This window comes from Lepus europaeus, chromosome 3 (assembly GCF_033115175.1).
Source record: "Lepus europaeus isolate LE1 chromosome 3, mLepTim1.pri, whole genome shotgun sequence".
Lineage (NCBI taxonomy): Eukaryota > Metazoa > Chordata > Mammalia > Lagomorpha > Leporidae > Lepus > Lepus europaeus.
In genome coordinates this window covers 5,172,068-5,184,153 of record NC_084829.1, presented here as the reverse complement: position 1 = coordinate 5,184,153, position 12,086 = coordinate 5,172,068, and the positions used below count along the sequence as shown (strand labels likewise).

At 54.4% G+C, this 12,086-nt stretch overlaps 1 protein-coding gene and 1 pseudogene across 1 annotated transcript in view; both read right to left on the bottom strand.

The window, feature by feature from the left end:
• The window catches only part of LOC133756396 (small ribosomal subunit protein mS37-like), a 34,030-nt pseudogene extending 29,560 nt beyond the window's left edge, over window positions 1–4,470 (bottom strand).
• A 1,799-nt stretch (window positions 4,471–6,269) lies between these two features.
• The window catches only part of CDYL (chromodomain Y like), a 147,204-nt gene continuing 141,387 nt past the window's right edge, over window positions 6,270–12,086 (bottom strand). Inside the window, exons 5-7 of the mRNA XM_062184230.1 lie at window positions 11,835–12,045; window positions 8,374–8,517; window positions 6,270–7,800 (exon numbers count right to left, since the gene is read on the bottom strand). Coding sequence (XP_062040214.1) covers window positions 7,642–7,800; window positions 8,374–8,517; window positions 11,835–12,045 — 514 coding nt within the window. The 3' untranslated portion in view covers window positions 6,270–7,641. The remainder of the gene's footprint in view (window positions 7,801–8,373; window positions 8,518–11,834; window positions 12,046–12,086) is intronic.

Below are 12,086 nucleotides of genomic sequence, written 5' to 3'. Positions count from 1 at the left end.
AGCAGAGAGCTGGACTAGAAGAGGAGCAACCGGGACAGAATCCGGCGCCCCACCCGGGACTAGAACCTGGGGTGCTGGCACTGCAGGTGGAGGATTAGCCTAGTGAGCCGTGGTGCCGGCTACCAAGTAAGGTTTATAATGTTGTGCCACTATCACCACTTCCAGCTCCAGATTTCCTGAACTCAATCCCTGTCTCTAGTGAACATTCACTCTCCCTGCCCAACCCCCACTCCCTGGTAATGCCCATTCTACTTTCTGTCTCTATGACTTTCTTTAGGTAGATGTAAATGGACATAAAAATACTTTTAAAGATTTATTTATTTGAAAAAGTTACAAAAGAGAGAGAGAGAGAGAGAGCGAGCTTTCATCCGCTGGTTCACTTCCCAAATCACTGCGACAGCCAGGGCTGGGCCAGGTGGAAGCCAGGAGCCAGGAGCTTCATCTGGGTCTCCCACATGGGTGCAGGGGCCCAAGCACTAGGGCCATCTTCTGCTGCTTTCCCAGGTGCCTTAGCAGGGAGCTGACTCGGAAGTGGAGCAGCCAGGACACAAACCAGCACAAGATGCCGGTGTCTCAGTCCTAGCTTAACCCGTGTCACCCCGCAGGCACTTTGTGCTTTTGTAGTGAGTTTCTTGCTGCAGAAGGCTTTGCAACTCCAGGGAACATTTCTAGCAATAAAGAAAGGGAAACCAGTGGTGGCTGTCACAGCTAACAGATTGCTAGTGGCAGATTCACAGCAGAGTGTCAAAACAGACAAGCTTTGCTCTCAGCAAACCAGGCCTCCACTGGAGCGAGGGCTGGGAGGGCAGTGTGGCAGGAACCCGCTGTGGCGGGTGGGGTGCAGCCTGCTCTGGGAGAACCACACCGGCCCTGGCCCTGTCCGCCTCTCCCTGTCCCTCTGCTCGTGGGCAGTTGTGGCTGGCAGCTGGCCAAGGTCTTTGGCGAGGGACCAGAGGCTGGCAAAGCACACCAGGAGCCTGATTCTGTCCATCTGAGTGCCATCCCCAGAGGAAGAGGGGACAAGACAGAGACGCTGAGTCCCCCAGCCAAACACAGGACAGCCCCCTCCCACCCTCAGAAACACCCAGCAGAGCCCCTGTGTGACCAAGGGCCTGACTCATGATAAAGCCCATAGCGTCCTAATGGCATGGCACTGGGTGTGTCTTCCACGTAGGAATGGCCAGGCACAAACCAGAGGTACTCCCAGGAAGCCCTTGTGAGGCCAGAATCTCAGGGGACACAGCGGATGCTCAGACCTCGGAAGGCATTGGCTTCCAGTACTCCTGCAAGACCCTTTTTGGGCTCTGGGTTCTGCTTTTTTTTTTTTTAAGGTTTATTTTATGTATTTGAAAGGCAGAGAGAGAAAGCAAGCTAGCTTCCATCTGCTGGTTCAGTCTGGAAATGGCTTGTGAAAGCCAGAGCTAGGCTAGACTGAAGCCAGGAGCTTCTCCCAAGTTTCCCACGTGGGTGGCAGGGGCCAAATGCTTGGGCCATCTTCTGTGGCTTTCCCAGGTGCACTAGCAGGGAGCTGGATCAGAAGCAGAGCAGTGGGTACCTGACACTCGCATGAGATGCCAGTATTGAAGACATTGGCTTACCTGCTGCACCACACCACCAAGCCCCGGGTCCTGCTTCTTGGGATAGTGACAAGAGGCACCTCCCCAGCAGTGTATTTTATAAGCATTGGTCACGGGAAAAAAAATTGCCGAAATTAAAATATTACACCAGTTTGAAAAATACTTTTCTTGTAGCAGTGAAACTTCTAGAACTAGTGACAAACAGTAAGTCTGTTGTCGTTTCCATGACTGTGGACTGGTCCCCCACCACTGCTGTCACCACCTAGTGTTGGCTCTGGATGCTGGCAGTCACACCCGAGCTTGAGTCAGGAGGGGCGACCCACATTCTACATGGATTTCATTCCTCGGTTGAAGACAGTGAGCAGCAAGATTTATGTAAAAACTCGCCTGGGGCCAGCGCTGTGATATAGCAGGTTAAGCCTCCGCCTGCTGCACCGGCATCCCATATCAGCACCGGTTCAGTCCTGGCTTCTCCACGTCTGATTCAGCTCCCTGCTAGTGGCCTGGGAAAAGCAGCAGAGGACGGCCCAAGTGTTGGGCCCCTGCCACCCATGCGGGAGACCCCAATGAAGCTCCTGGCTTCAGCTTGGCCCAGCCCTGGCTGTTGTGGCCATTAGGGGAGTGAATCAGTGGACAGAGGGTCTGTTTGTGTTCATTTCTCCCTCTCTCTGTAACTCTGCCTTTCAAAGAAACTAATCCATGTTTAAAAAACTTGTCTAACTTCATTTGAGTCTGGAGATTGACAGCATAAGTTTGGATAGCAAGGATAACAGAGATTACTTCCAAAATTCAAGAGCCAATTTATTTTCAGAGAATGAGAAACTCCAAGAGCTCCTGGCTCCCTCCTCCCTTCCTTGGGTGTCCTGGACACTGGGACATGGGAGCATTTTGCTCATGGCAATGCTAATGAGCATCTTTCCATGTGTTTATCATCCATTTGCATACCTTCTTCAGGGAAATATTTAGATCTTTTGCCAATTTAAAAAAAAATGGTTTATTTTCTCTATTATTGAGTTGCAAGATCGGAGGAGTAGCTGGGACTTGAGCTGGCACACAGTAGGGGCCACAGGCATCCCACGTGGTGGCTTAAGCCACTGCACCACAGCATCAGCCCCTGTAAGGAATGCTGGTTTGTGGTTTTCTTGTGACGTCTGCATGGGATCACCGTAGCGCTGGCCTCACAGGACAAGTTAAGGAGTGTTCCGTCGTCTTCATGAGGAATTGACATTGCTTCCTTTTTAAACACTGGATAGAATTTATGAATGAAGCTGTTTGATCTTGGGTTTTTTTTTTCTTTTTTGTGAGAAGTGTTTTGATTACTGATTCAGTCTTTTTGTCTTGGGTTTCCCCCAGCTTGTCGGATCTGTATAGTGTTACAGTATTTCCTTATAATCTTTTCTGTCTCTGTAAGGTAGCTAGTGTTGTCTCCTTTTTCATTCCTGACTGTAGTAGTGTGACTATTTTCTCTAACGCTGCATCGACTGTAGTGATCTTTTCAAAGAAACACCTTTTGGTTTAGTTGATTTTTCTCTACGGTTTTTCTATTCTCCATGTCGCTTATTTCTGCTTTGTTAATTTCCTTCCTTCTACTTGCTATTAGTTTAGTTTGCTGTTCTTTTTCTAATTTCTTAAGGTAGACGATTATAATATTGAGTCATCTTTCTACTTCTTTTATTTTTTATTTATTTGACAGGTAGAGTTATAGACAGTGAGAGAGACAGAGAGAAAGGTCTTCCTTCCGTTGGTTCACTCCCCAAATGGCTGCCACGGCTGGTGCTGCGCCCATCCGAAGCCAGGAGCCAGGTGCTTCTCCTGGTCTCCCATGGGGTGCAGGGCCCAAGCACTTGGGCCATCCTCCATTGCACTCCTGGGCCACAGCAGAGAGCTGGACTGGAAGAAGAGCAACCGGGACAGAATCCGGCGCACTAGCCGGGACTAGAACCCGGGGTGCCGGCACCGCAGGCGGAGGATTAGCCTGTTGAGCCACGGCGCCGGCCTTTCTACTTCTTTAGTATAGGAATTTTGTTACCTGCTTGGTCATGTGTTTTGCTGTTGTGTCTTGTGAAGTATTTTCTTCTCTTGTGGTCCCCCTCCGGCCTGTTGTTTAGGAATGTCTGTCTAATTTCCACATCCTCTTGAATGCTCCTGATTTCCATTGCTGTCATTTCATTCCACTGTGGCTGGAGGACGCAGTTTGTGATTTCAGTACTTTTCAGCTGAGATTTGGTCGGCTGCCCAGAGCCCTGGCGTGCAGTGCACGGGAACAGAACGTCTCTGCTGCTGCTGGAGCGTTCTGTGGATGCGAGCCGGGTCGGGGTGGTTTGTGATGTTGCTCAAGACTTCTGCTTCCTTGTTCACCTTCTGTCTAGTGCTCCCAGCCAGGGTTCCATGTAGGTGATGCACGTGCGCACACACACACACATGAATGGGAGCTGGCGTTATGGTGTGGCAGTTAAAGCCGCCACTTGGGCCACCAGATGGAAATGTGGGCAAAGGGAGCTGGCACTTCCCACCGGCGGGAACAGACCAGCTGCTCAGAGTCCTCTATCCCTGGGGTCGCCCCTCGTCTGACATGTGTCACTCTGGTGGGTGCCAATTCTGCAACATACTTTGCTTGCTCAGAGGACCTGTGACACTCGTACATCTGAGCACCAGAGACAGTGTGTGTGTGTGTAGCCAAACAAGAGGGAGGAGGCCAAGGAGGCTGGCGCAGGCCCCCGGGGCCCTGCTTTCCCTGCCTTGAGCCCCAGGGCTCCAGCCTGGCTCCAGCACACCCTCCTGTGCACCATCTCCCTCACAGGACTGAACAGCACTCACACTCAGCCAGCCTATCACAGACTTCGCAAGTGCGCTTGTTGTAAGCTGTGCCGTCACACTGATACCCGGCGAGCATTCTCAGAACAAGCTGATGGGCGAGTGTTCACCAGACGGCGGGGCGTGGCGGCGCTGTCACTGCTAGCCCTCATGCTACAGCCCACCTCTGCTTCCCAGAGGGCTGTGCAGTCTGCACACCCAGGGGACACAGCCTGATCCATCGGAGAACCAGTTTATGGCGCCTTTCAAAGTTTTAAAGAGTATCATGGAGGTTTGGTGCCAGCTGTTTTATCATGTTTTCAGCGGAGTTCCAGATAGTCCACTTTGTTCACTGCTGTACACACCCCCCACTAAACAGTGGGGTCGCCTCCTGGGAAGCGCACTGTGAGAATGTCCTAAGCTGGAAAGGCATGAGGTCCACCTCCCCCTGCGGACCCTCCAGCCCAGCCACCAGCACACCAAGTGCCAAGTTTCCTCTGGTGATGCTGGGGGTGCCTGGGAACTGTGGTGCGCCTCGTCGCACCGCGTTTTCCTAGCAAACCGTGCAGTCTGAGGCCTGGCGCCCACTGAATGCTAGTGCTTTGGCGTCACCAAGAAGCAGAAAGGAGAGCAAGCCCAGCCATCACCGAGTCCTGGACCGTCTGGAATCTCTGCGACAGACACGTGTCAGGCCCAGCCATCACCGAGTCCTGGACCGTCTGGAATCTCTACGACAGACACGTGTCAGGCCCAGCCATCACCGAGTCCTGGACCGTCTGGAATCTCTACGACAGACACGTGTCAGGCCCAGCCATCACCGAGTCCTGGACCGTCTGGAATCTCTACGACAGACACGTGTCAGGCCCAGCCATCACCGAGTCCTGGACCGTCTGGAATCTCTACGACAGACACGTGTCAGGCCCAGCCATCACCGAGTCCTGGACCGTCTGGAATCTCTACGACAGACACGTGTCAGGCCCAGCCATCACCGGGTCCTGGACCGTCTGGAATCTCTATGACAGACACGTGTCAGGCCCAGCCATCACCGAGTCCTGGACCGTCTGGAATCTCTACGACAGACACGTGTCAGGCCCAACCTTCACTGCTGGGAACTGCACACGTCTCTACTGTGTATTTCCTGTTTCGAGTTCATTCGGGTGACTGCCTACAGATGGGAGCGTCTGGGCCCAGGTTTTCCCTGTGTATTTTGACAGCTCCTGGTAATTCTCCACAGCTGAATCAAGGTTGACACCCACCCACCTAAAGACGCTCAACCACCCCTGGCAAGAACGTAAGAATTTCACCGGCACTGCCAGCGCTCCTCCTACTCTGCTTCCCAATGCGGAAGTGGAAGGTGTGCAGCAAAGAGGGGATGTGGATACCCCAATCCCGAGGGCGGCCGCCGAGTCAGTTCCCAGGCTGGGTCAGGGCTTTGCCAGTGACCTGGGCTAGAAGTCAGGTCCTACCTGACCAGGTGCTCGTGGGGACTTGAGCCCAGTGTCCAGTGCTTCCAGTTTCTTACCTGGGAGATGGAATGAAAGCCTCCAAGCTGCAGGCTCGTGTAGAGAGGGAGTAAGCTACAACTCCACAGGAAGAGGAAACTCTCTTGCAGTGCTGAGTTAAAAGTGCAAAAGAGGCTTTACACGCGATGTGGTGGAAAGGGCGGAACCAGGCAGAACCAGTGAATGGACCTGAGGAGTATGTTCTTTGAAAGAGAAACAAGGGGATGATTGACACATGGTGGGGGAGGGGCGGGGAACATGGTGGCTCCGTCCTGGTTCCAAGCCGGGGAGTTGCACAGGTGTGCTCACCCCGCCATGCTCCACACACCTGTGCGTCTCTCATCAGAAAGGCGAAACTCCCAAGAACCCCCACAAGCGAAGAAGCACGAGCCACATCTCAGATGTGTTAAGAAATATTAGTTTTATTTAACCAGTTTTCACAGCTGAATATTTATTCTATAAAAACTTTACAGATTGTACAGTTTATATATAGTTCAAACTACGGAACGAAAAAGTAGGTCCCACAGATGCAAAAATACTGTACCAATCCATCCAAGGCAAAGGCAGGTTTATACACTGTACAGCTCTCCGCGTGGCCGGGGAGGTGGTCAGCTCTACGTATAAACTGCAAAACTGTACAAAAATAGGGTTTTGATTTTATTTCATTCTTCATACATTCAATAGGATTGCAAGCCCTGCAGGCCGCCTAACCCTAGGCGCCTGCGGTGGGCACTCAGTCCCCGCTCCCGAAAGGAATGCACGCGTGTATGCACAGGGGGCGCTCTAGAGCACCACGCTGCACTGGGTTTATTATACAGACGGAAGAGCAGAGACCAGGACCAGAACTGTCCGACTGAAGGCAGTCCTGTGTGTGTGTGTGTGTGTGTGTGTGGAAAGTTCTTGCATTTAATAGTGTGCCAAAGGATTTTAACTTATTAAATAAAATATACTCCAAGTGAACCTAAAAATTACACTTTATAAACATAAAAATACTTTTTTTTGGTGTAATACATCAATCATATCTGCAAATAGAAACCCAAAACTGTATATAAAGTAGTATTTCTCACCCAGCAACAAGAAGCACTTATGTAGTTATGTTTTTCAAGAGGGTCAGAAAAACTATTTAAAACCCACTAAGGCTAACTTGTAACTTACTCAGGCTTGAGCTATTCAGTGACTCACTAATACTGCAAAACCAGCTTTTTTCTGAGCGACAGCGGCTTCCCCGGGTTAACTGGGGAAGAGCTGGTCGCAGCCGCCTGCTGCCCACGCCCTCAGCGCGGGCGCCAAGCCTGCGCTCCGGAGGACAGGGCCCCCGGGGGCTCCGGCTCAGTCAGACTCCGACCTGTGTGTCCCTTCTGGGAGACAAAGGCGCTATCTCAGCTCTTTCTGTGTCTCTACCTGGGGCAGGGGGACAGAAGATGGCTAATCCCCCCTTTAGAGTCTGTGTTCTAGAAGGAAAGGGAAAAAAACCAAGGAAAACAAACATTATTCCAGACTTTTCTGCCACTCAAACAAAACACACTTCTTTTTCTTTTTTTAAAATACAGTACTAGCCAAAGAAAACCAAACTCGGCACTTCCAGGAGCAGCTACACTTACTCTTGTGTGTAGATAAGTACAAAATAATGACGGTGGACAAAGGAGTTTTGTAGTTATTTATTTTAAAGTTACAGTACTTTAAAAACTCCTCCATAATAAATAGCTTGGATGTCTCCAGGCCTGCTTCCTATGTACGGGTGGACGTGATCGAGGCCGGCCGCCCGCCCGTCAGAACTCGTCGATCTTCCTCTGCAGGTACTTCAACATGGAGTCCATGCCCTGGGCCGAGCCCCAGATCTTGCGCAGCACCTCGCACTCCCGCTCGTTGGCCTGCTCCAGCTCCACCCTCATGTTGCAGCGCACCAGCGCCTTTGACTCCTCCAGCACCTGCGGCGACAAGCACGCGTCAGCAAGGCGTGTGTCTGTCAGCCGGGACCCGAGACCACCCACACAGAGGACAGCGCCACACGGCAGGGAGGAGCTCTCGGGGAAGAGCTCTGGACTACACCTGAACCTGAACAGCCCGGGAGAACCTCCAGCGCACGGGTTCTGTTCCGACACCGTGGCACTTTCTAGAAGGGACCTGACGTAGGGCTGGGGGAGCGGAGACTACGACGCGTCTCATCCTGTGTTGGGAGACTGAACGTGGAGCAGAACGCGTGGCCTCTTGCAGGGGCAACAGAAGCACTAAATGTGATTGTGGGAGGCCCCGGTGAGGAATGGAACTCCGCGTGGGCTCTCCCAGGACATCGCCAGGGACTCAATTCCAGACTGAAGTCCATTCCTTTGGCTCCTGGGCATGTGCGAAGCAAGGGCCCGGTGAGCAGGTCTGGAGCAGTGGCCCAGTGTAGCTTCTATCTATGCCAGGGTTTGGAAGTCCTGTCCCGTGTGCGAGCTATCTGGAGAGAAAGGCTGCCCATTAGGAACAGGACTCCCGGGGAGAGAACTCATCGGACATACAACTGGATTGCACGAGGCGAGCTCCTTGATTCGAACCATGACTTCCTGGGTGAAGGTTCCCGGCCAAAACACCTGCGAGACCAGGCCTTTGCCACAGGCCTCCTGCGCGGTCAGCTTCCGCCCGCTGAGCAACATTTCATTGGCCTGGAAGCAAAGAGGAGTCGTGATGACGTGAAGTGCCGAGGGGGGGCGGGCAGAGAAGACCCATCCCGAAAACCCCATCTCGGGCCAGACGCACGCAAACGCTGGACTCCGGCCACCGCCGCTGGGGGCTACTCAGGTGAGCAGCCTGCAGAGTGCCATCGGCCAGATGGGAAAGCAACGGTCCAGGCCACTGGTTTCTTTACGAAAAGCGACGTGGAAAGCTTAGCTATGATCTCATCAAGGGGTCAGACCCGACAGCAAAATCTAGATGAGCAAAGTCTTTTTACCGTTAACTTGAAACGCTACTGGCCTCTCTAGCCTCCAACCTCGTCCTCAATGCTCTGAGTGAGCTCCCTCCATGCATAAAACCACCCTGGGAAAACGAGGCCTGCGTGGACTGGAGGCAGGCGGGAACCACCACTCAACGCTTCTGCATCCGAGGCCGGCCTTGGTGACCCAGTCTCAACACATGCAGTGGCCAGTGGCCATGACTGCCCCTCGGGTGGCGTCTTGGAGCCCACTCTTGATGGCTTGGCTCTTACATCAACTGCTCAACCAAATGCAGGGGCCAGTGCTATGGCACAGCAGGTTAAGCCCCTGCCTGTGATGTCGGCATCCCAAATGGGTGCTAGTTCGGGGCCCGGCTGCTCCCCTTTTGATCCAGCTCCCTGCTAATGCGCCTAGGAAAGCAGAAGATGGCCAAAGTCCTTAGGCCCCTGCACCCACCTGGGAGACCAGGATGAAGCTCCTGGCTCTTGCTTGGCCCAGGGCCCAGGCCTGGTCGTTGCAGCCATTTGAGGAGTAAACCAGCAGATGGAAGATCTCTCTATATCTATCTATCTATCTATCTATCTATCTATCTATCTATCTCTATTTTTAAAAGATTTATTTGTTTGAAAGAGTTACACAGAGAGAGAAGGAGAGACAGAGAGAGAAGTCTTCCATCTGCTGGTTCACCCCCAATTGGCTGCAATGGCTGGAGCTGTGCCAATCCAAAACTTCTTCAGGGTCTTCCATGCGAGGCCCAAGGAACTGGGCCACCTTCCACTGTTTTCCTAGGCCACGGCAGAGAGCTGGATTGGAAGTGGAGCCGCCAGGTCTGGCTTTACCTGCTGCGCCATAGCGCCGGCCCCTATATATTTAAAGTTAGGTGTTGTGTAACCATTCACCCAAATGAGCAATGTCAGAGGAAAGTCAAATAGCGCTCTTTCAGTTCAGACACAAAGACAGCACAAGGGGGCGAGGCGAGGGGGCTGGACGGGGTCTGGGAGCTGCACAGGGAATGGGGCAGCTGCAGCCAGGCGACCTCTCAGCCGCCCAGGAGGGCCATTCTTGCTGGTGAACCCCGGGGAAGGGCCTCGCCATTCGCTGGGCGCCTCCCCTGCCTCGTGCCGAGCAGGACCCTGAACGTGGGTGGCAGCGCCCCTTCCGTTGTCCACCACAGTGTCTACAACACTTCCCGAGTGGCCCCGGCGTGGTGCCCCGGCCAGTGTGTCTCCTGCTCCCCCGGATCTGCCCTGTGTGTCTGCACCAGCGTCACAGGTCCCTACAGGGCACACAGCGGGAGAGGCCAGGATGCCCAGATCTCAGGCTTCTCTGGAGAAGCCACTCCCAAATGAGCTGGGCCTCTGCTGCCTGCCCCACACCAGCCGTCTGGAACCCCCTCCGTGACGCAAGATGGCTTCAGAGAAACCTCACTGATACCGCCTCCACCGCAGACTGCAGAGCGTCAGGTGGGGGTGGCCTGGGGAAAGGACAAGGCCAGTGGCACAGATCACAGCCCATCTTCATCTGGGAGGCAGGGAGTGTGTACTGCCCAGGTGCTGCGCTGACAGCAGGGACAGCTCCGCGGGTGTCCACACACCTGGGCGGGTCCCTTGGGGGGCCACAGACTCAAGAACTCCCTGGGGGCCGGCCAAGCTCAGCTCCACCCTCAGCCCAGCCTGGTTCCTGCTCCCCACCCTTCCCCGATGAAACGCCCCATCTACCGAACCTTGCTTCCTCCAGTCCATCTGAGACAGCAGTCGGTGACAGGGAGTCGTGGAGAGGAGGGTGAGAAAAGGGATTCTGGAGCCGGACTGCTCCCTAGCTGGCTGAGCCTGGGGGCCGTCCGCGAGCTCACATTCTCACGGGTGACAGTACAAGAGGGCTTGCCGCCGCGGGCACAATGCGCGGGGAGTCTCTGGTAGCAGGCAGCAGAGTGGGCACCTGCCCCCAGCCCCATGCAGAGTGGCCACTTTGCACACCAGGTCAGCCATCCACCGTGGTGTGCCAGGCTGCAGGAGGAGTGAGGCCGCACAGCTGGGCCGCCGAGAGCCTCTCCCAGGGAGGCCTTGCTGCCCCGGCCGCAGGCTGCGCTGTCAGGAGCCAGATGCCCAGCAGCTCCTTTGGGGACTCCTGCGGCACAACCAGCCACCTGGCCCCAGGGATGACGGACATAAACGAACAGTCATCTACTATGGGGAACCGGGACAGGCCACGGGGGCTGCTGAGCTGCTACGGCTCCACTTTTCCCTCTCCCCACTCCAACAGGCTCCCCCAGCCTGCCACACCTTCTCCCGTGCCTGCTTCCAGAGAGGCCGGCATGACACTCCCTCCTGCTCTATTTCCAGACCAAGCAATGAGAGGCAGGCAAGCCCCGATAAAGCATTATCCCGATGGATTTGTTTAAACAATTAGAAAAGGGCCGGCACTGCGGCACAGCGGGTAAAGCCACCACCTGTGACACCATTATCCCACATGGGTGCAGGTTCAAGTTCCAGTGGCTCCACTTCTGACCCAGCTCCCTGCTCCTGGCCTAGGAAAGCAGGAGATGGCTCAGCCCAAGTGCTTGGGCCCCTGTGCCCATATGGGAGACCTGGAAGAAGCACCTGGCTCCTGGCTTTGGTCTGGCTCAGCACTGGGAGTGAACCAGCGGATGAAGACCTCTCTCCCCCTCTCTGTAACTGCCTTTCACATCAATAACAAAGCCCTCTTATCCTACACAGCTTTGCTCCCTCGCTGCTTTCTCCTCAAAGTGCAGCTTTTAGGTCGGGTTCTGGGGTGGGAGTGCTGCTCTCTGGGGCAGACTGTGGGTGTTTGCAGGGCGTGGGGGTCAGGGTTGATTACGCCGCCACACAGCTCCTCCCTGAGTGAGGGTCTTTGGGGGGGGGGGGGGGGGAGGCGAGACAGAACGGGGCCAGGAGCGCGCCACCGAGTCAGAGTCTGCACAACGCGTGTGTTTGGCAGGAAGCCCCCTGAGCAGCACACGGGGACATACTGACAGCACAAGCGGCACCGCCATGTCTTCGCGGCACTTTCTAGAACGAGGTACTCACAGAGGCGCCTCCCATAATCTTGGGGAACATGACGGTGGAGCAGCCGTCGGGACTCTGCCCGAAGGTGGTGTAGGGCGTCTGGAACCAGGCCTTCTCGTTCGCCCACACCACGTCACAGAGAGGCAAGATGGACGCGCCGAGGCCGATGGCCGGGCCGTTGACTGCTACGATGATGGGCTTCTTAAACTGAATGAAAGTATTCACGAAGTTTCTAGAACAAAAAAACAAATGGGGGGGGGGTCACTCAAAACA